The sequence below is a fragment of the Strongylocentrotus purpuratus genome, unplaced genomic scaffold (genome assembly GCF_000002235.5).
Source record: "Strongylocentrotus purpuratus isolate Spur 01 unplaced genomic scaffold, Spur_5.0 spur5_scaffold_12, whole genome shotgun sequence".
NCBI classification, from domain to species: domain Eukaryota; kingdom Metazoa; phylum Echinodermata; class Echinoidea; order Camarodonta; family Strongylocentrotidae; genus Strongylocentrotus; species Strongylocentrotus purpuratus.
The window spans coordinates 33,574,331-33,598,730 of NW_022145597.1; the positions used below are offsets into that span (position 1 = coordinate 33,574,331).

Consider the following 24,400-nt stretch of genomic DNA (forward strand, 5'->3'; position numbering starts at 1 on the left):
TTTTTTGCATTGAGATATACACTGTTACCCATTTAGTTGGAATAATTAGGCATACCTTCTTTCATGAAATGGTTGTGACAATATGATTTATTCTTGATAAATAAACTTTTCATGTTCTTAGAACTTTATTGATCAATCTCGAGATTCACAGACATTGATCTGTAAAGTTCTGATAAGATATAAAGTTTGTCTACCAAAAATAAATCATATTGTCTCAATCATTCCATGAAAAAAAAAAAGATAAGAAAAATTACTCAAACTTTAAGGGCAACAATGTATTTATAACTGTATGTACGATCGTACAGACAGTATAACAATTACTTTGAAGATAGCATTCATCTTAGTCCTTCATTTCAGAACAAATTGAATTCATTTAGTTTACGATCAATACAGTTAAATAAAGTTGACTACCAAATTAAAGCAAATTCGAGTTTGATTTCTTGTGCTTACACTCGTATTATTGAGTAACGATAAGATATAGTGTAACATTATATTTTCACACGGCTTGTTAGTCAATCCTCTTTCTTTACAGATCATTCCCTTTACTGGTACATGTATATTCATTGTGTTTCCAAAGTTTTCTTCATTGCTTCCGGGTCGATAATGTAACCAACTTCAAAGAAGACTAGGACCGTGATTAGGTTACACCCATTAAAATAATATGCATCATTGGCTTATTGACTCTTGCCTTGTTCTCGAAAGAATAACACTTTTTTTTAAAGGAAGACAATTTGCAGTAGGATGGTAAGGAGTATATGTTCCTCTCCCATCGAATTGAAGAAAATTAAGAGAGAGAGAGAGGAAAAGAAACTGAGAGAAAATAGAGAAAGGAGGAGATTTAAGGGAAGAGAGAGAGAGAGAGAGAGAGAGAGAGAGAGAGAGAGAGAGAGAGAGAGAGAGAGAGAGAGAGAGAGAAGAGGCGGGGTATAAAGCAATATGAAAGGAAAACGATATGATACCCGAAACATGACTAGGCCGGACCGTGATTAGGTTTAGAATCCACCCATTAAAACTATATGCATCATTGGCTTATTGACTCTTGCCTTGTTCTCGAAAGAATAACACTTTTTTTAAAGGAAGGAAATTCGCAGTGGGCGGGTATACGGAGTATAAGTTCCTCCCCCATCGCATTGAAGAAAAATTAAGAGAGAGAGGCAAAAAAACTGAGAGAAAAATAGAGGGAGGGGAGATTTAAGGGAAGAGAGGGAGATAGAGAAGAGGCGGGGTATAGTAGAGTAAAGCAATATGAAATGAAAACGATATTATACCCGGAACATGTCCCTTTCCCTCTCTCGAGTCTTATTATTTTGCATTTCATTCACAGAGTTTACCTCCCCCCTCCCCCCCCCCCCCCCTCCTGACATCAGCGCCCCCTCAATGGCTAGACACATTTCATACAATTTTTGACCAAGCTCTATCAATCTTTCTGTCTGATCTGAAACTTTGTGATTAGAATCCACCAGTGCGTCTCCTTGACAACTCTCGACGCGCCATTGTACGATTTCCACCCCGCATTCATTGAGAATCAGGATCAGCACAATCGAGTCCAGGATAAAACCCTATTGTTGGAGAATCGATTAACATATTCAAACGGCAGTGGGTCGAGAGTTTAGAGGTCTTAAATAGATCCATTAACAGGCATGAAAGGACTGACTCTCCAGGTAGGGAATATCTGCCCACCGGGGTGTCAACATAATGTACAGTGTACTCAAAGAAGGATTAGAAAGCCACATTAATCCCATGTTCCAATTTCAGTTTATATGTTGCTAAAGAAAGAGAACATTCGAGAATGCTTATGGGTGAGAGAATAGAAGGATTTAATTATCGAGAGAGGGGAATGAGGAACTTAGATCAAGTGTTTTGAGAGAGAAAGAGAAAGAGAGGGTGGAAGAAAGGACGGGGTGGGAGAGAGTGAGTGAGAGATTCGTATTTCAAATTAAACTGCATACACATAACCTCTCCTCTGAATATTCTGTTACCCTCCCACCTTTTCTCCCCTCTCACACCCTTTCTCTCCTTCACCCTCGTTTGTCTTCCTTGTCTCCTCTCTGTCTTTCCATCTTCCACTTCCTCTCTCCTTGTCTCTTCTCTTTCCCCTCTCACGCTCTTCTTCTAAATCCTACACACTATTCCCCATTTTTACCCCCTTTCTCTCTCAATCTCTCTCTTCCACTCTACCTCACGTTCAAGCTAAGGCAATTTTTCTGAAAGACGTTTTCTGACAGGCCATTTATAAAGGAGTAACTTGACATTTGGTAGTGCTGTTGACATATTTTCTGAAATGGGTCAAAATAAAAGAATGAAAACTTCCTGAGATACAATCCTCATCTATCGAAATACTTCAGTTACTACAATATATAGTAGGGGTGCATAGTAGTTTATCAATGCAAGAATACAAAAAATAATGCACCAAACATAAATGAAGTATATTTCATATTCAAATTTATTGCTAAAATATCATACAATTCTCCATATAATAGAATATAAATATAGCTGCAGTATTTTTCTCACATATAGTTGCACTCCATTATTCATTCTCCATTCTCTCATCTTAATTATATACATACAATAAACATATAGTGAGAAGATAAAGTAGAGTAAGGATATATCAAAATAACTAGATTTTCTAACTTAAAACTCAGTTTATTACATTACTTTTCTTTATCTGCGTATCAATGATTTTGAGAACAAAAAAAAATCATTTCATGTTGAATATAACATTGATAATAGTGAGTGCAATAGATGTACTGTATTTTGTATAAACTATCTAACACTCATTCTAATACAAAGGCATGCTAGGTCGAGAGAGAGGAGAGAGAGAGAGATAGATAGAGAGAGAGAGAGAGAGAGAGAGAGAGAGAGAGAGAGAGAGAGAGAAAGAAGAGTATAATGACAGCAAGAACATTGTTTTCACAGAAAGGTGAATGTTGAGGTATGTTTGATAAAAGGCTGTTGAAAAATAGGTCCTTTGTACAGAAGAAATCTGCATTTCATCAAATGTTCAGAGGAATATCCATCCTATTGGAATCACTCTGAGTCAGTTCCACTGGAAGACAATTTTGGCCCATCCCCCTGGCCTGGTCTCTTCTTCATGATTGCTTTTCCCTTATTTGTACCTCCCCTCTTACCTTTCCCTCTCTGTCTACCACCACCACCACCACCACCATCGAGTCTAGGTACAACCCCGCCCCTCCCTTTACCCCTCCTCTCCTCTACAAAGTCTGTATCTATGCTAGAGTTGTGAGATCCTGTCTTTGGTTGTGAGCCGGAGCTGCTGATGTTCCTGAGGTCATGGGTCACGTTATGTCCGCTTCCTGCTTCCATCAATGCTGCCATCTCCATGTCTTCCGCAACATCCAAGAGAACTTCATCAGGGATGTCCTCATCATTGTCCTCCATCATCGCAGCGTAATCTACCGTAGGAACTCTACGCTTTTGTCTCTTGTTTGGGTTGGGTTTTGGTTTCAGTTTTCCATTCTGCGCCTTACTTTTCTTGACTTCAGTCCTTTCTGCAAAAGCGCTCTCCTCTTCATTCATTTGAATCTTCGGAGCATTCTTTGTCTGTCCTGCTCCTTGTTTGGGCTCTTGTGGTGTGTCATTATTGTTCTGGTTCAGTACCACTTTCTTCTTCCTCTTTACTCTCTTCTTCACTTTCTGCTTACATTTATTCTTTTCCTCTCCTCCTTCTTGGGTAGGTTTCTGCACAAGTTTCTTTTTCCTTCTCACTCTCTTCTTCCCAGAACCAGTAGAAACCCTTTTCTTTTTCCTTGGCCTTTCCTCCTCCTCGCTCTCTTCCTCCTCCTCCGTGCTTTCTTCTTCCTCTTCATCCGATGATCTCTCCATCTGCATCAACGCATTCCTCATTCGTTTGCTGGTAATCTTCTTCCTATTGCCAAGATGAGCAACGCCAAAGAATGATGTCATCTTGCTTTGGACCTAGAAATAGTAAAATAATACATTGATTAAACATCTATGTGAAACACATCTTAGTAGGCTACATACACAATATGCTGTCTGTGGGCTCATTTACATGAACCATGACTTGTTTATCATCGTGACAAGGAAAACAACTAGATGTCAGGCAGAAAGCATTTCCAAGAAGAATTCCTTATACCGGCATTTCAGTGTGTTAGGATTTCATCTGTTCAAAGCCAGGTCTTTTTGCATTGGTTCCTTTAACATTGTTACAATGAGAAACAATGTTCTTTGTAACAGGTGGTCTTTGTAACAGGTGATCTTTGTAACAGGTGGTCTTTGTAAAGCAGGGCTCCCACTTAGCCGAGTTGGAGCCTCGAGTTGTGGCGAGCTGGTTCGATCATATGGCAAGCCGTTTCATATTTACAACATATTTCTTGATATCAAGAAATAATTGTACGTTGTAAAGCAATGGTAATTCTTGATATCAAGAATTCGATTTCGTGATATCAGATCGAGCCAGCTCGCCACAACTCGAGGCTCCAACTCGGCTAAGTGGGAGCCCTGCTTTACAGGTGGTCTTTGTAACAGGTGATCTTTGTAACAGGTGGTCTTTCAACACAGGTAGTTGGTAAAGCCAGTGTGACTGGATATTTCTCTCTTACACACATGTCTTACCTGTTTCTCATTGAGCCTTTGCAAGACCGGGAGAAGCTGCTCATCTAACTTGGTCTTCATCCAACCGAACCGCTCACGAGCAAACGTACATTGTCACAGTCAAGGAATATAAACTGTATTTACTACAGATAACAGTGCTGTCAGAGTTTGGACATTTTGCATTAATCTGTTTTCTAAGTATAAGTCTAAAATCTACCTCCTAAACGTTACCTAAAAACTACTTTAGAGGTAATCAGACTAAAAATAGTTTTCTGATTGGAGTAGTTGTCCACTGTGATAGTTTTGGGGGCTAGTTGTCACAGAAGTGTTTAAAACTAAAAGCACAGTAAAAGGTAAAGACCAGTATTGGAAACGCCCCAATTTCAAAAAATGAAATGGAAGCTCTCATTACCAATCATGTGAAAGAATATGTTTTGACTAATACATGATGATAAAAAATTTGCCGGGAAACCGCCTACTAATTCATATATTTGGTAAATTTGTTTCTCTCATGGTCTGTGAGAGATATAGGGTAGTCCCATATACATCTTTCTGTGTATAGTGCTTGTAACTTTACAAAGAATGGGTCAAATTTCTTATCATTTTGATGATTCCAGAACCTTGCAGATGCTAGATGCTAGATGATCAACCTTTTCTGATCGATTCCACAACGTTTCTTTCACAATGCAATCGCATGACCATAACTGGTCTTTACCTTTAATATTCAAATCTGCAAAATAACTATGAAAACAAGGATTAGTAAAATTTGTAGGCAATAGCAAGTTTCACATCAGTTTTTGCATGCACTTGTCAAACAGATAATATTAATACAAATAATGTTCTAACAGACTTTGATACCTAAAACACTGATACTTTGCACTAAAAGTTTCTTTGCTCTTTAACCAACCTTTCACAAAAGCTTTATAAAACGTTTTTGCATAGACTGTCAAATCTGTAAACAATCTAATTAAAGGGTAACTCTCTACTTTTCTTTGTGAGAAAACTTGAAAGGATATTCTCTGAGTAGACCAAGATCAGGCAATCCCCACTGGAAACCTTCTTCAGACTCATCGATGGCTGGATTCGTGTAGGCCTTGGCTATCAGGGGATTGGGAAATTCATCTGGTAGGACCAACTTGCACCATTTAGACCTGGTGGCATTCAATGATGGCACACCTTGGTCCTGGGTCCTAGACCACCACGATCTATAGTAACAAAGATATACAGAGATTACGTAAAGCGGAACTTTGGGGAAGTACCAACCAATCCAAAGAGGTTAATAAATAATTTTATTTCATCATTGAAATGTTATTTGAAACACAAAGAAAATATACGATACTGCGATAATGAAGAAGTTAAGAAAGTATTAGAAATGTTATAATGATCATATTAAGAAATTATGTTGATCTTGTATATAATTTATATGTTTCATTTTACTTGTTTTGTAAATAGTCTATATGTATTTTGAAGTCCCTCTTAAGAGGTAAAGAGGAAAAAAAATAGTAACAAAGTCATATGGGAAAGTTTGTCAGACAAAATTGTTAGGTGTACACTAATTTTATTCTTTCGAAGATATTGAAAAACTTAAAAAGAGGGCTGACATGCTCTGCTTAGCTCCTTTGTAAGATCCTCTATTAGCCTTCATTCTGTTTGGGTCTGTGTCCACCATGACCTAACAGTGAGGATTTAAATTGTTGTGTTAATAATAAAAAAATTCTTTCAAAGAGATAAGTCAACTTTAAAGAGGGACAATAAGCTCTGCCATTAGCTGCAAGCTCCTCCAATGGTTTTCATTCTCATGGTTTTGATCCACTTTCTTGATTATTTTTCAAAAAATGAATCCAAGGTATTCAATCTTACAAGCTTACTTATTTATTCGTTCAATCACAAAGTCAAACACCAGAAAACAAAGGGTTAAGACATCATGGAGAAAGTCAGAGAATCAAACTGGAGATGGGCTGGGCATGTAGCAAGACTTCAGGACAATAGATGGACAAATCGTTTAACAGAATGGCAACCAAGGATGGGAAAGAGAAGAAGAGGAAGGCAGAAGAGAAGATGGAGAGATGACCTAACATCATACATGAGAATGGCCGCTTGGACTGGGATAGCTAGAGACAGAAGAGAATGGAAGTGTTATGAGGAGGGCTTTGTCCAATGTCTGGATGAACTAAAGCCTGATAAATAGATAGAAGGCTGTCATTTATCATTCCTCATGCATAGAGATGCTACAGTAGTGATAAATACAAAAACATCAATGTGGTATCAATATTTCTTTGCAATTAGCCACTGACAAGATACTATCTGAACATGGGCAGATAAAGGTTATTTGATCAAAACTGAAAAACCCATCGGGACGACTGCTAGATACATGTTCATGAAAGTTATGTAATCATTATTCATTTACGCACTGGCGGTATATTCTATGATACACAGGTGGAAGTATTCTTCCACAAGCAAAATGGCAAACAAATGGTAATCATGAAGCACCTCCATCACTTTGCAGTGATTATTTTTAAATGCACAAAGTGAGACGTCTCCAAATGTAAAATATCTGTGGATGTAATTTGTGGGTCATTTGACCAAGTGATATCCCTGAAGTGGCTTCTAATACCATGTTTACGTAGGCACGGCTAAACTAAAAGGGTCTTAACTCACTTGAAATCCTTGAGTGTCTTCAACCCATGACCTTTAAACTCTGCTAGTATCTCCATGGCACCCACTGACCCTATGCCTTGGATACCGAGGGTGTAATCACTCCCGACCAGATAGGCCAGGTTGATCAGCTTCTTGCGGTCCAATACTGTAACAGTCAAAAATATGGAGTCACTATCAAGTATCAACTATACTTGTACATATAGGTTAGGTGCATTAGTCTGCTCCAGTCAAATACTGCAACATTCAAATATCAATTCTTATGTCAAAAATGCTTGCACCGATGCACAAAGTTCATTCGCTTCTTATGGTTTATTACTCTAACAATCAAATATACATATCGACTAGGATTGTAGAGAAACAAAAATGAGTGAACAGTTTCTTATAGTTAAGTAAAGTAACACTAAAGTATTAAGTCACAAATCAACACATATAATTCCAGGAAGGAACCTCTAAAGGTGTTTCATCATTGAAAAAAGCAAAAAAAATGATGATCTTAATCTAAATTATTTTTCAAATAATTTCATATATTTTATTAATATAATTTATGAAAATGAGCATGTAATGAATTTTACCTGTATTTACTATTCCTCATTTTTCATATGCCTTTCCCCTCATGTACAGGGCATGCCAGATTTGTATAAATTTGAAAGCTACTCACACAGATGTCTTTCAATGTCTCCCACCCTGAAGTATTCTGGATCCTTCTTCTTAGAGAAGAAATGTCTGAAGACTCGTCTGCCACCAAACAGCCAGATATCACCGTCATCTGTTATGGTACCTTCCGCTTGATTGGTCAGATCTAAGAAAGCGCACTGAGCTTCAGCCTCCTGAGGGCTCTCTATGTAAGGGATACCGAAGCACTGTAGCATCTCCTGTACATAGAATCATTACGATTATATCATTTTGTAGTTTGCTCGCCGCAACATTTTGACTCACTTGATTTTAGTCATTTGTGGCATCATGAAAGGATAGAGAAATTACTAACAGAATTGAATTGAATCTATCCACCAACTTCATAAAAAAACATGAAAAGTCAAAGAATATGGTTAAAAAATGTTACAAATATATGGATAAGACAATAAAATAGAAAATACACATATTTAAGCAGTAAACTACATGTCCGCCAAACTGACGGATGTACTTTCTCTCTGAGCCATCAAGTCTCACGTTTAATGCTGCTCACCTTCATCCATTACAGAATAGGATTGAATGAATGTCTATCCTTAGCACTTTTGAGGCATTACACCCCATATGATAAATTGATACATTTTCAAAAAAATACAGTAAAACCAAACAATTTCCACCATTATACAAAGGCCATCTATCCCATTCCTTGTCACTGTCTTGCAAGAACGTGCTCTAACTGTCCATCTGTCTAGTATGGCAACCTGTCTACAATAGCCGCCTTTCCTATTTCCTTTGCTTGGCCTTTACAGACAGGTTTGACTGTTTACCACAGCACAAATCATCTTGACTGTTTACTGTTCTTACCTTACTGTCTGCATACATGGTGTCTGTAATAGAATATGATTTCTTCTGTTGCTTCCTCCTCTCTTTCTCCAAAGCAAGTCTCTCTGTATGTAACTTCTTTTCCATCTCATTCATCTTATCCTACCAAAAGAATTACACAAAACACTAAAAGTTGAAAACGTACAGAAATATACGTTTGACAAATAGATACCCGTATTAGTATGCTCTACCCTTGTTGTGACATATCATTTTCAATGAAATGTAGCAGGAATATTAGCAGATACTGAGTGCTAATACATCCTTCATTCAATGACACATATTGAATGCGATCAAATACTCCGAGTAGTTTGTCCACAGTTATTAAGAGTTCCATTTAAAATTAAAAATAGGCACAGTCACACTTTGTAAATGAAGTCCTCATAGTTCATTGACTCAGCAGCATTCATATCTTAGTCAAACTGATGAAACTGTCGCTAGACGACAATACGAAAAAAGGCCATAAGTCAGTTCAGTAGACTTGGATTTGGTTTTGGGTCGGTTATGAGTCACGCTTGTGGTGTGACTGAGTTAATAACGAACCCCCCCCCCCCTTCTTTTTTTTTTTGCATAGTGAATAAAATGATAGTGTAATCTTGAATACTTACTACATATACTCCATGCCATTCATCTATCTCAGGCTCTTGATCAGATTCTTGCATGCTACACAAACAAAATATAATCTTTAATATGAAACATTTTTACAATAATTCCAATCTTCAGAAACACAAAATGATAACAATTGAACAAAGAATAGGAGGCACATAAAGACAAGAAACTATCAGCTAATATTAGCCTAGGGGTCAACAGAGACAGCAAGCTTGTGCATAACGTTTTGATGTCAAAATACAGCATACCCCACTTCAGTGAAACTTCTATTAAAACAAAGACCAGTTATTGTAACTATTTATATTATGAAGAAAGATCACATGTCAATGAAGCATTCTTTTGCCATGAGTGATAAATATGGACATTTTTAATTGGGCTGTACATGTACGACAATGTGATCTTGAATTGTCATGTAGGACAAGAAATTGATACTTATTTTACATTTGAAATTCATCCCCCCGATTTCATACAAGTTAGAAATTGATAGAAGGATGAAGGCAGTCTTTCAACAATGCTTTTACCTCCATACTATTTCTTTCCTGACTTCTGCAGTCCTATAGTAAATATAGTAACTATGTATCACCATTACTTTTTAATAGTTTAACAATCCCCAAAACAGACTTCGCTGCACGATAAAATGCAGAGAATTACTCACTAGACACGCTGGACATCATCATCACTATCGACCTGGTATGGTGTCGATGTCCATTCAGAGTCCAGTGAAGTTCGTGTCATGAAAGATAGGTCAGATGTATTAACAGGATCTTCTGCATCAAGAAAGATATTAGAGCAGTTGCTAAGTTGCAAAAGATTTCCAGAACCACAATAATATATGTCGGCGAGAGCACACATTAAAGGCTAAGAAAAGGGATCCATTCACTAAAATGTATATTTTGTAAATTGTTTAAAAGATGTAAAATCAGCCTCTTGCAAATCGTGAACATTAAAGACATTAATCACCATTTCTTCTCCTTCTTTAACCCCCCCCCTTTTTTTTGGGGGGGGGAGGGGTTGGCAGTTTACCAATTCAGGTGTAAAAAAGGCTTTACATCGATCTGTTCAATAGTCATTTTTCAAATTCTAAATGTCTCAATTGTTCACATTTCTAATTGTCAATGATTTCTATGATCCCTCAGTCTCATCCATTCAATCATGGTAATCTACCTTAATGTGTCTATGGCTAAGTTTCACTAGAAATCCAATTCTGCTCATTCATGTTACACGTTTCTCTCTCGGAGAATAGCGTTGAAAAGAGCCATACCAAAGCTTTTTGACTTGCACTCATCAGAGTAAAACACAAGAATGAAACAGAAAGCCGAAATCGATCAATATAAACGGAAACTAAAAGGAACAAGGGGCGAATATAACGAGCGCTGATTGGCTGTCTAAGGTAACGGTAAATTAATGTTTCTCTCAATGTCATTAAATCAAGTGTGTATCCTCATCTATTGATGCACTCACCAGAGTCTGCTGTCTGTCCATTCACCTGGATAGGCTCATCAAGAGTGATCTCTACAACAACCCTCTTTCCTGGATCAACATCATTCTTCACGTTGACCTCTGCATCAGTACCAGCCTTAGCAGCAATCATTGCATCAATAGTATTCTTTGCACCAACGTCCACATCATGAACAGTATTTGCACCAACTTCTGCATCAGGAATTTTCTTTTCACTAAAGTCTGAACCTGGAACAATCTCAGTGCCTTTAACCTCATCATCAAGAGTCTTTGTGCCAACACCTGTATCATCATATGTTGTTTCAGAAGTCTCTGCACTTATCTCTACAGGATTACCACTTTCTGCGCCAATCCCTGAAGTGAATTCAGCATCAAATGCTAAATCATCATCAGGAACATCTAGTATATCGAAGTCGTCCATCCGACTCTCAAAGGCTTTCATCATGTTCTTCATATCCTCCTTCTTCTTCTGAAGTTCCTTCAGGATATCTTGCCTCTGGGTTGTGGCCCTGTCATCTTCCTGCGCCACCTTTCCTGCATCAGCAATTGATGGATCATCTGTGGTAGTTCTCTCTACAGTCTTTGGCTCTATGATCTTCATATCCTCCTTCTTCTTCAAGAGTTCCTTCAGAATATCTTGCCTCTGGGTCATGGCCCTGTCTTCTTCCTTGAACACCTTTCTTGCAACAGCAGTTGGTGAATCATCTGTGGTAGTTCTCTCTACGGTCTTTGGATCTATGTTGGTAATGTTTTCTTCAGTTCGTCCAACGTGCTCCAAGCTCCTAGTCCTACTCTTACCACTCACTGAGATCATTTCACATTTCTCTTCTTTTGTTTGGAGCTTTTCATTTGTGGTCCTATCATTTTCTGTAGCCTTTGAGGGTTCTTTAGCAAAAAGATCTCTGACAATAGAATCACCCATCTCAGTCTTCAAAGGCTCACTTTCATTTCCTTCCTCAGTTTCTATATTCACAGTCAACTCATGCTTTGTGGAACTATCGTCCATGATCACAACGTCCGTTAACGTACTTACACCCTGAACTTTCCTTGCAGACAAAGATTGGGCAGAGTTTAGTTTCTTTGCAGTTTCTGACAATGCTTCTGCATTTGAAGTATGTACTCTGTCAAGACACACTACATCATCAGGGACGGGTGCATATGAACTACCTGCTTGCTTCTGTGATGGTGATATCTTGGCATCGAGCTGATCAAAGAACTTCTTCAATTCTGCTTTGACTGCCTCATCCTTGCTTGCCTTGTCATCCAATCTTACTGCTTCACTCTCATTCATGTCCTGACCCGCAAGGTCTCTTCTCCTCTTCTTGCTAGCAGGGGTGGAATCATCCTCAAGAAGTACAATCTCTATGTCATCCTTTGACGATGTTGATGGTGTTGTTGCCATGGTAGCAGATCCTCGTTTCCTCATCACCTTCTGCATCTTAAGATCCATACTGGTTGCGAAGCCTGCCCTCTCGGCGTAGGATGCAACGACGATGTCATCACCACTCTCATCTTCAGACTCTTCATCTGGTTTGTTTCCTTTCTTCATCAGGATGTAGTGCTGGGTGTCTTCTGATGCTACTCGACCTGCATCTACCTATAAATAACATAGAAACAACAATAACAACAACTAATTACTCACTCACATATGATTCGTTATTCAAGAAGGACAAAGAAAAATGAAGGAAACGGAAAAGAAAAGATAAAGGATTACATGAAAACAGAATAAAAATCTATGATGGATGGGTAAAAGAGAAAACAGAAGAAAACTTCTCTCATAATAATAATAATGATAATGGTGGCTTCTTATATAGTGCACATGTCTGTCACGTTGTGACGCTCCTGGCGCTGCCCCGATTATTACCCTGGCTTTAGCAAGGCAACCATTACGGTGCTCTAGCATTTCTAGGAATTATTTCCTGCCAGGTATCCATTTACAACACCTGGGTTGAGTGTGACAAATGTAGATCAATGTCTTGCCAAAGAACATTAGTGCCGCGGTGGGACTCGAACCGCGGACCTTGAGATCGACAGTCCATCGACGTATCTACTCGACAATGACACCTCTTATGGAAGGCAGTCATAAAGAGTAGGGGAGAGAGGGAGAGAGAGAGAGAGAAAACAAATTATCACATACCTGACTACCTGACATACTCTGAGCATCAAGTAAAGCAGTCATAGAGAGTGACATCTTAGTTCTCATTTCTTTCCTGAGATTGTCTAGTCTCAAACGCAGCTTGCCCTTATTAAGAAGCTTCTTGAGTTGGTACTGGGAGAAATCTTGAGATACCTTCAAGGACAAAAACGAATAGGTTTGTTAATAGATTGAAGCAGATGGTGTAACTAAACATGTACATACCTCAATGCATATATATGGGATTATGAAATGTGTTTTCAATTACATTTTTGTGTGTGCATGCTCAATGATGGAATCAATAATTATTCTACAATACATAGGAAGATCGATAGAGATGCAAAGGGAATATTTTACAAAAATGCTTTTTGTTTCCCAGCGACTTGATTTGATAAGACATAAAATTTATCAGCCTTTTTTAAAATTAATTATGGGTAAGGACATTGAGTTTGATAACCACCCATGTGTCCCAAGCATTTGCTACAGTCTAGCCCTTCAGATGATGTAGCTTGCAGGACTAGGGGGTGTTTCACAAAGATCCTAAGATGGACTTAACAATTATGGAAAGCAGTTAGCATCTAGGAAAATATTTTATAAAAGTTATTTCAAAAGGCATAAAATGATGATTTAAATCATTCTTATCTTCTATTATCAAGGAGATTTCATGTTCTTGATGAGGAATTTATAGAAAAAAGTCTAAAATCCTTTAATTTTTTGCTTTTGAATATATTTTATTTTAAGGCTACAAATGGCTCTCCATAATGTTTAAGTCCAACTTAGAGTTAAGTTTGACTTAGAATCTTTGTGAAACACCCCCCCCCCCCCTCCAGAAGTTAGCCTACCTTAGGTAGCTGATGCATCCTAGGGTTAGGGTTAGGATTAGGTTTAGGCTTGTAGGACCAGAAGTTAGCCTACCTTAGGTAGCTGATACATCCTAGGGTTAGGGTTAGGATTAGGTTTAGGCTTGTAGGACCAGAAGTTAGCCTACCTTAGGTAGCTGATGCATCCTAGCCCAGGAGTTTTTCTTGGATGATTCCTGTAGCTCTGTGATGAGTTCATGTTGGACTTCCACAGGTAGAGCCTTGAATGATTCAGACTCAATGTCTAACTCTCCCAAGTCTTGATATCTCGATTCCATCTCGGCCTGATGAGCTGCCATGGCAATGGATATATGGTCTTCTTCCTCCTCATCCTCTGATCCACTGAGAATAGAAAAATGTGATTAACTTAAAGGGATCCAGTAACTTTGTCTTAAAAAAAATCCTTGATTTAGCTCATGCTGCAATGATAACTATAAACCTTTAGGTCAGTCAGGAACCCCATGACTTTCACAAGTCGATCACCTATCTGATTATCAAGATATTTATGATTGAAAATCGAAATCAATTTTTGTGTTTGCCAAACAGTTTTCACAACACTAAAGTCTGTTGGGGAAAACGAGTATGGTAAAACTGGTCACTCAAAGGTTTTTACTTTTTTGAGGCACTTCTTGATCATTTTGAAGCGCAATTTTTTTTTAGGGCTTCAATATAACTCCATATCACAAACACTGATAACACGTAGGGCCGTGCATCTCAGATTGAACATTGCCAAACGATCCCTTTAAACCACATATATGAGTTGTTCGAACATTGGGTCATGATCTTTATAGTGGTAATAAAGACCACATAAAGTGGGGGGGGGGGGGGGGGGGGGGGGGGGTGAATAGATCATGATCGTTAGCTTGAATTTATGTAAATTGTTGTTCAGTTGCATCATGAGAGGACACAGTGTTTACCAAGCATTGTATTACAGGGTAACAGCATGAAGGTATGTCAGATGGGGTTGAGGTGGCAAAAAGAACATGAACAATAACAATAACAAGAACATGAAATGGAAGAAGAGTAAGGAGAAGAGGAAAAGGAAGAAGAAAAGTAAAGAGGAAGAAGACAACGAACATGAAGAAGACCGGGGAATGTTTTTACTTACACATGTATATATGCACCTGCACAACAAGAACAAAAAGTTAAAATGTGGAATAACAGGATATGTGAAAGTCTCCACATATACACACACAATCAGTGCGTTTATCTTCATCACCTTGAAGCAGCACTTATACTGGAAGAAGAAGAAGAAGATGAAAAAGAATCTTGTCTACTCACCTGTTGTTCTCATGAAGATCATTTGATGGTAATGGAGGAAGTTCATATAAATCAGTTTCATTCTTCCTTGGAATATAGAGGGGAGGAAGATCCTGTGAGGTTCCCTCACTACGGTATCAAAACAAACAGAGAAACAAATGAATTAGCGGTAGCAGAGTAAAGGGCTGGTCCGGTCCCACTTGACATATAATGATTACAGAAAATACAACTATGAATTATTCAAAAATTAGTGTCTCAAAAGTATATAGGTAAAACTAAACGCTATTGGATGTCAGGATTGCACGTCTAACCTTCATGATTCATGCTAGTGAGTAGAAACTGTGCATTCAGATCTGATTTTCTTGAAGTGATTGCATTGAAATCTGCAACAATAATATATCTTTTTCACATAACAGAGACATGGGCACAACTTATAGGACCAGGGCCCTCTTGCATAAAGAGTTGCGTTTAAACACAACTCTGAAATTCAAACGCAAGTCCTAAAATTAAAATGCAACTTCGCGTTTGACTGCAATTCAATTGCATAAAGAGTTGTGATTGATTTCAATCGCAATTGATCAATCGCAACTTGACTTTTATGCAAGAGGGCCCCATTACACAAAGCTTAGCAAATGATCGTATGATTGATTTTTGCAATTGATTGCATTGATCACTATGTGCAATCAATCACAAAATTTGATTGTACGATCAATTGCTAAGCTTAGTTTTACAGGCCCTGGCCCAGACCTGCCAACCTCTGGAGTTTAAAAACTTTATTCTTTAGTCCCAAAAGTTGTATTTTACTGACAAAAGTTGTATTCTTGAAAATAAACACGGATTGTTATGCGGATCAATGCCTCTTACAGTTTCTACCTACAGGAAGAATTTTTTTTATTGATCATTGGTTGAATACGCATGATTTCGTCATGACTGGTGTGTTCGATGAACCAATGAACATCCCCAAATTGCCGACGTGAGATGCTTGTAGGATATTTTACAGGACAGAATGGACATTTTGCCATTGAAAATGGCGGACGCATACACAAAATATTAATTTAAAAAAAAAAAAAAAAAAAAAAAATTGTTGTTGTTGAAAATCGTATTTTATTAAGGAAAATCGTACTGTCGTATTTGCTTCTAAAAATCGTAATAAATACGACTAAATCGTACTGGTTGGCAGGTCTGCTGGCCTGTAATGTTTATTATAAATTTGTCTCTAGTGCACATACGTAACTTATGATGAATCCTTACCCATTCTCTCCTATCACAGCCTGGATAGCATGTGATTTCATGTAGTTCTTAACGATCCTCTCAGTCGTCTTCTCCGTCCTAGCGGCAGCAAGATTTTTCCTTTGACGTCTAGCAGCCTTATAGTCCAAACAAATTAAAGAATGTCATGTATTATAATATATGTGTGCAGTCATGATACAATTAGCATTTACATATGTAACCATACATTACAATTTCTTTTTAGCTCAATGTTTCATTTACTATTAACAAAACAATTTCTTTCAATATATCATTTATGTAACTACTTTATAATTGCATTGCATTTTAAATTTGGAAAAATTAATGGCAATTTCGTCACTGACAGCTAATATTTTTTTTAATTTTTTAGTAGAAAAAGCACTTAAATTCAATCAAATTCATTTTGTTTCATTTTTATTAGAACTATCTGAAATTTCTTCATTTGAAGCTAAATCTGTTACCCTTTAAAACTTATTTGTCCAGCTTGCATCGTTATGCACATAAACAAAAATAAAAAGCTGGATATCATGTAGCAGACTAAAACCATCAAGACCTTCTCATCCATGCATTAAGTAAGTAAAGTTCTTACCAATGTTTGTTTCTTGAGCTGAGGTGGAGCACCATCGAAGACAAAGATTGGTTTGATACGATAGAAGAGGAGTTTACAGATACGATTGAACAAAACCTGAAGATGAGGATTAGAAAGGCTGTTACCATGGACACCAAGAACAGCTTGATTCAACCAGATACTCACATCTGACAGGAACAGTGTGTCAAGGAAAGATAAACATGGTCTTCACACTGATATAAGTACGTTCACACAGGAAAAGTGATGAACTTAGTTTAGCCTGTGGTCTTAAACTTGAAAGGCTATCTTTATTTTGTGGGTGCACTCGTAGTTTTAAAACTTTAAGTTCACTTGATATTCCATATATGTTCTCCTGATGTTTTTAAACCATCATCGCTCTTGTGGTTTGTGTGGAATCTAGTTACGACTGTTTGCCAGGTATGTAGGTTTGAACACTGGGTTTTTTCAGTGCCATGTGGCATATGAGCCCCCATTATTTTAATTACGCTGTTGATTAAACTTGAAGTTTTTGTGAACTTAAGGTTACGGATGCAGTTAGGAAATATTCAAAATAGAGTAAAACCAATGGTCTGTACATGTATATACCAGTTCGGCAGTTCCTACTTTGCATATTGAACAAATGGCTCCAAATATCCACAGATCTATTAAACATGGAGAGGTGCTTCTTTGCACATTTATAAAAAATCACTACCAAAGAGAAAGGTATGCTTCATGATTAATTGTGCAGTTTTGAAAATAACACTTCAACCTGTGTAACATGGAATGCATCTTTAGTATAAAAAATTATAATGCTTACATAACTTTAATCAGTAACTGATCAGTATCAATTTCTTTGGTTTCACAAAGTTGATACAAACGCCCCTTGTCTGATCATGTGCAGATTAAACAGGCTTATAAAAAACAAACCCCTGTGCCATCTGAGAAAGGATACCAACAGCAATCACTTTGCCCTCTAGAGATTCCAGGTTCACAGGTCGTCCTGTAGACTCTACCAATCTCCACAATCCCTGCACTCCCATGATGCCTGGCTTGATGGTATCTTAGAGTAGGGTATCTTAGATTAGAGCCTTCTTTGGGACCGGTCTCTTGAAGCGTCCAGCAGCCATTAAAACAGTCTCTGGGTTGGTAAGGAACTCGGGCCAAGGAGTTGCTTTAAGAAAAGATATATATGAAAATAAGAACATCTTTAAAAGCTTTACAGTTACAATTTGAATAAGCGCTCATAGGACAAAACCTATGTGGGATTATGTCGAAACTTTTCAGCATCCGTCAACATGTTCAACATCTCATTAAATGACAAACTCTATTACGTATGGACACTCCAAACAGCAAAAAAACTTGATCGCCAAATCATCATGTACATGTAAATGACTGCAGAAATTATGGTGTTGATATTGCATTGTTTAAAGTTAGGCCCCAAAATCTTTTCAAATGAAATATTCAAACGAAATCTACACTGCAGCATAACCTGATAGTACACACGTTTACACCAGAATTAACAGTTACTGTTAGCTAATAGTAATAGGCTAATAGCAATACAGAAGCTTGTAGTCTAGTCTACTATCGTAATTCGTATTCGTACGGCTAGTAACTCGTTGAACGGTAACTGTGTTTGGACTTCCAGCCCGCTCGGGCGGGGTACGAAGACGGCAATGGAGTGGTGGTGGTGGTTGGTTTCAGAGTAGACGATATCATGATTTAACATAAAGATTTAGACATGCAAATAATGCAAACAAGGAAGACTTGGTGCTACACATTGATTTTGCTCAGAAAAAATGTTTATATTATCCAAATAAAACGTACAACAGTAAATAAAGATTTAGCATCTATTTACCTGTGGGTTCACGAAAGTCAGCTCAGCGGCAAATGGGGCAACAAAACTTAACAGTCAAGACAATCTACTCTGACTAACTTCGGTAGTACAAAGTACCGGTTCAAGGCGCGGGGCGGCAGGCGAGGATTGCTGAGAATAAGAGACAAAAAGTACGAGTTTTACGTGTTACGCTTCGATGCTTGTACCACAGTATGCTCACACGCTTAGTTTGGGGAGTAACTAGTCTTTGCTAATAATACTCTTTGATGTGTATGCACGTACGGTATGCATGTTGCGATTCGTAGCCGCTGAGCCGCAGAGCCGCCGCCCGCTCAATCGTACCTGACACGGTGCCAAGAATTTATGTTGCACTTCCTTGCGCAATAAAACTTATAAAACAATTATGACATGTGTCAATTGCATCTTGTATTTTCTGGCACCCATATTATATATTTTTTTTGTGGGGGAAAGGCGAGTGAATTTCGTTTGTTTGTTCGTTTATTTGTTTGTTTTTGGTCTATGACAAAATCTTTTCTATTCAGATTGACTAGGGGGTGTGGATGTATTACGATCACAAATAATGAAAACTGTCTTACATTTCCATCAGGAAGGGGCGTCAGCTAGGCAGCTAGACCACACAGCAGAGGCAGTCCCGGGAGGCAGCCGGGCTGCCCCTTTTATCATGGGAAAATGCCTCTTTAACTTTGACAATTAAGTGCCCCTAATTGAAAGAAGTGCCCCTTTTCATCTCTGATATAGTTGCCCCTTTTATTTTGACACGTGCCCCTTTCCCTTTGCAATAAGTGTCAATTTTCCATTCTCATAAGTGCCCTTTTTAATCTCTAGTAAGTGCCCCTTTTCACTTTTGACAAATGCCCCCATCACCTCTGATAATGCGGCCACTATTCATATCTGAGCGGTGCCCCTTTTAATTTGATGAGTGCCCCTTCCCCTTCTCATAATTACCCATTTTCGTCTATGATAAGTGCCCTCTTTCCATTCTCATAAATGCTCCATTTCGCCTCTGATAAATGCCCCTATACAAAATATGATAAGTGCCCCATTTCCGTCAGGAAATGACCATTTCCCATTCTCATAAGTGCCTTTTTTCATCTCCAATGAGTGCTCCTTTTCGGTGCAAGAACTGCCCCCATTTTCACCTCTGAGGATTACCCTTTGTACTTTGACACGTGCTCATGTTCTTTTCTAATAAGTGTCTTTATCCCCTATTGATAAGTGTCCCTTTTTCTTCGTAAACGTGCCCCTAATTTAAAGCGACTAAGAGCAATTCCCCCCAAAGCTCACTCGCTACACTAACTCGCATGTATCGATGATATAATTATGTTACTTATTAAAGGTCTTCTCAATCTTCTATAATGAGATTGTGCTTATACCCCCATGATTGTTTCCCCTCTTTATGAGATGTAATTTTTCGCACTGCGACCTCACAAATCTAAAAATATTCTCTCGCTCCATTCGCTCCCTCGCAAATGAATATTCAGACCACAACATCCAACTGCAAAGTATGATGCTTAAGCAATATCGTGTATGAAGAAAAGAGAGAAACAACCATTGAAATCATCCCTGATAATGTAATCACAATAAAGGGGTATATTGAAATGTCTACAAAATTGTATAATTTCGCTTTGAGATCTCCCTTTGTAGGTGCACTTTTTTTCTTCAGAAAGTTTGGTGCCCCCAGTGGCGGATCCAGGGGGGAGGCCCGGGGGGCCCGGCCCCCCCCCCCCCCCTTGAGAAAAAAGCCATGCAAAATCACGCGATTTTTACCTTTTTTGGGGGTTGGGCCCCCCCCCTGGCGCTCAAGGGGGGGGGGGGGTGCAAATTTTAAAATTTTCGAGGACGAATTTTTTTTTTTTTGCTCACTATCCCCCCCCCCCCCCCCCCCCCCCCCCCCCCCACTGAGCGACTTTTCGGCTGGCTGAGTCGTTGCGATTTTTTTTTGGGACTCCAAAAAAAAAAAAAAAAAAAAAAAATGTCCTCAGAAACACGGAAGTGTCCTTTAAGTAAAAGTTGCCACTCTGAATTTTACGAAAAGATATCTATCGGTTTAGAGGAAAGGGAACATTTATAAAATCACATAGATATACTTTGATTTTATTCCTCCACCCAATCTATCAATTTTTATTTTAAAAAAAAACTCTCTGTAATAGAAGATTTGAGAGCACAGGGGGCTCACATGTGCCAATACCTGATTCACCGAACGAACCCTTCATTTCCAATCTCCATACATCCATTTGTCGATAGGCGCCAGAAGGGGTGGGGGGGGGGGGGGCGAAACGCATTTTTGCCCCCCCCCCCCCAAAAAAAAAAAAAAAAAAAAAAAAAAAACGCCCCCCCCCCCCTCCAAACACAAAAGAGCACTAAAGGAGTGAAAATGGTTTGTATTTTAAACCCAAAAGAACATAACAAAATTAAAAAACCTGAATTAAATCACATATAAAATTCCATTCAAAGAAAAGGAAAGTTAACAAGAATTCAATTACCTAAACATTTCGAATTCCACCTATATTTATAAATGGAGGTTTTTATAATAGCGATACGCGCATATCGTGGAAATATTGTGAGAGGATGGGAAAGCAGTGACGGATCGAGGGGGGCCGCCCCCCCCCCCCTGGAAAAAAGGGAAAAAAGAAGGGAAATAAAAGAAGGAAAAAAAAAAGGAGGACCAAAAAAGAAGGGGAAAAAAAAGAAGGACCAAAAAAGAAGGGGGAAAAAAAAGTAGGAAAAAAAGAGAGAGAGAGAGAGAGAGAAAAGGAAAAGAAGGGAAATAGGAGAGAAAGGGAAAGAAAGAAGAGGAAGTAGAAAAGAAAAGGGGGAAGAAATGATCGGGGGGCGAAAGAGCCTCGCCTCCTAGGCTGTCGCCTCGGGGGGGGGGGGGGGGGCACTGGCGTATTGATCGGGGGAAATAAAATTTAAACGTGGTTTATTTCTAATTCCATAAAGGCGGTTTACACATAATGCTGAAATGACATAATTTTCCGAATTTTTCTTTAGTAAACTATACTTTTTTATGGGTTTGTAAATTAACAGCCAGGCAAGAAATATGCTTCTTGAGATGCCTACATGTCAGGGCCCGCGGAACGGCGGGGATCGGGAGCCTCCAGCTCCCCCCCCCCCCCCAATTTTTGTTTGGAAGAGCATTTTAAAGAGAAATAGAAAGAAAGAGAGCAAGAAAGAAAAAATAGTAAACTTCCAGTGTCACAACAAAATAAGGTATAAAGACCCCTGAGCTTCTGCCCCCGGTACCCAACCAAAGGCCCTTGGGCAGGTCCCTTGATACTCATCTGACCGAAATTTAGTGCCTAAAACCCTTGATCTTCTGGGGGCTCCGCCCGCTGGACCTCACGCCAATCAGTGTCCTGCCAGTGTCACAAATAAGGTATAAAAATATGTTCATCTGACCGTAATCAAAAGCCTAAACCCCTGAGCTTCCGGGGCTCTGCCCCATGAACCCCACTGGATGCTATTCTGACGGTAATGTAATGCCTCAAACCCCTGAGTTTCTGGGGCTCCGCCCGCTGGACCTTACGCCAATCAGTGTCCTGCCAATGTCACAAATAAGGTATAAAAATATGTTCATCTGACCGTAATCAAAATAATGCCTGAAACCCCTGAGATTCAGGGGTTTCCGTACCCTCGACCCCACCAGGTGCCCTGAGGCGGGCCCCTGAATGCTTATCTGACCGTAATTTGCCTTCAACCCATGAGTTTCCGGGGGCGGACAAGGTATCAAAAGATGTTCATCTGACCGCAGGCGCGTAGCCAGGGGGGCAGTGGTGGCGGCCCCCCCCCCCCCAAAAAAAAAAAAAAACGCCGGCCAAAAATGAGAGAAGAGAGGAGAGAAAAGGAAAAGGAAATATGAAGAAAAAGGAGCAGACACGTTTCATTAAATCATTAGAGAAAGAAGACGATTCGTTGTACCGTTCTCGTCTCTTAATCCTTGTCTAAATTCAGTTACCCCACCTCCTGCGCAAAGCGCGGAAGCTTTGACATTTAATATAAAAAACATATAAAAAACATTTTTTATATTCAGACAAGGATTAAGAGGCGAAAACGGTACAACGAATTGTCTTCTTTCTCTTAATGATTTAATGAAACGTAAAAGCTTCCGCGATTCGAGCGGGAGGGGGAAGAATGTATTTCAGACGAGGATTATTTTCGAGAACGGTACAACGAATCGTCTTGTTTCTCTAATAATTAAATTAAATGTCAAAGCTTCCGCGCTTTGCGCAGGAGGTGGGGTAACTGAATTTAGACAAGGATTAAGAGACGAGAACGGTACAACGAATCGTCTTCTTTCTCTAATGATTTAATGAAACGTAAAAGCTTCCGCGCTCCGCGCGCGCGGATGGGGGGGGGGGGGGGGGGGGGATCTGAATTCAGACGAGGATTAAGAGTCGAGAACGGTACAACGAATCGTCTTCTTTCTCTAATGATTTAATGAAACGTAAAAGCTTCCGTGCTTCGCGCGGGAGGGGAAAAACTGTATTCAGACGAGCAGGCGCGTACGGCCGAGTCGTTGCGATTTTTTTTTTGGACCAAAACAAAAAAAAGTGGGCCACCCCCCCCCCTAGGAATCCTGGATCCGCGCCTGTGGGAAAGCGTGCGTGTTTTTTGTTATAGGGGTGAGAAGACATGAGCCTCTGAACGCTGGCGTACTGATGGGGGGGGGGGGGGGGGGTATTTCTTATTCGATACCAGTGATTTACAAGTGTTGCTGAAATGACATGGTTTTCCGGTAATTTTTTTGTAAGTCATACCTTTTTAAGGCGGTCCTCTGGATGCTCACCTGACCATACTAAATACCTAAAACCTTCGAGCTTCCGGAAGCTCTGCCCACTGGACCCTACCAAGAGCCCTGTAAGGCGGGCCCCTGGATGGTCATCTGACCGTAATTAAATACCCAAAACCCCTGAGCTTTCGGGGGTTCTGCCCCCTAGACCCCACCAAGGGCCCTAAGGCGGCCCCTGGATGCTAATAAATTATGACCGTAGTTAAATATCTTAAACCTCTGGGCTTCAGGGGGCTGGACCATGATGGCCTTTAAAAGGGCCCCTGGATGCTCATCTAACCGTCATTGAATACCTAAAACCCCTAAGCTTCCGGGGGCTCTGCCCCCTGGACTCCCCGCCAATTAGTGACCTGCCAGTGTCACAATAAGGTATCTAAAATATGCTTATCTGACCGTAATGTAATGCCTAAAAACCCTGACCTTCCGGGGTCTAGGTCTCAGGCCCTGGACCCCACGCCAATTTACGTTCTACCTGAACGTTCATACTCCACTTTGAAAAACGTTCCGCGGGGCCTGCGTGTAACGTGGAAGAGTGGTGGTGATGCAGATTTTGTCTTCTACCCCCCCCCCCCCTTCCAAACGTTTTTGCTCATTACGCCACTGCCCCTGGAAGGTGAGCCCCCTGGAATGTTTGCCCCCACCTCCCCCAATCCCAAACTGCTTCCGGCGCGCCTGCATTTGTCTTTCTCTCCCCCTCTTTCTCTCTCTCTCTCTCTCTCTCTCCCCCTCTCTCTCTCTCTCTTTCTCTCTCTTTCTCTCTCTCTCTCTCTCTCTCTTCTTTTGTAAATTTTTCTTTCTTAACCCTCATTTTCACTGTAAGGCAAGAATATTATAATGGTACCCCAAATTGGGGAAGAAAAAGAAAAAATGCTTATGGACG

At 39.5% G+C, this 24,400-nt stretch overlaps 1 protein-coding gene across 3 annotated transcripts; it reads right to left on the reverse strand.

Moving 5' to 3' along the window:
* Positions 1-2,424: 2,424 nt before the first annotated feature.
* Positions 2,425-18,821, reverse strand: LOC587097 (DNA repair protein complementing XP-G cells homolog). Of its 3 annotated transcripts, none has more exons than XM_030982490.1 (16): positions 18,729-18,821; positions 17,826-18,044; positions 16,895-17,061; positions 16,309-16,424; positions 15,079-15,186; positions 13,926-14,139; positions 12,941-13,093; positions 10,807-12,400; positions 10,001-10,109; positions 9,345-9,399; positions 8,722-8,841; positions 7,889-8,102; positions 7,231-7,375; positions 5,589-5,777; positions 4,594-4,678; positions 2,425-3,936 (listed from the first exon to the last, which is right to left on the reverse strand). In XM_030982490.1, exons 2-16 carry the CDS (start codon positions 17,911-17,913, stop codon positions 3,028-3,030), a joined length of 4,266 nt encoding a protein of 1,421 aa, XP_030838350.1. In that variant the 5' UTR covers positions 17,914-18,044; positions 18,729-18,821; the 3' UTR covers positions 2,425-3,027. The 3 variants fall into 3 exon arrangements, with proteins under 3 accessions (XP_030838350.1, XP_011665118.1, XP_030838351.1); XM_011666816.2 differs by having other exon boundaries at positions 10,001-10,112; XM_030982491.1 differs by lacking the exons at positions 13,926-14,139; positions 15,079-15,186; positions 16,309-16,424; ... (1 more) ...; positions 17,826-18,044; positions 18,729-18,821 and adding an exon at positions 13,780-13,861 and having other exon boundaries at positions 10,001-10,112.
* Between the last annotated feature and the right edge of the window lie 5,579 nt (positions 18,822-24,400).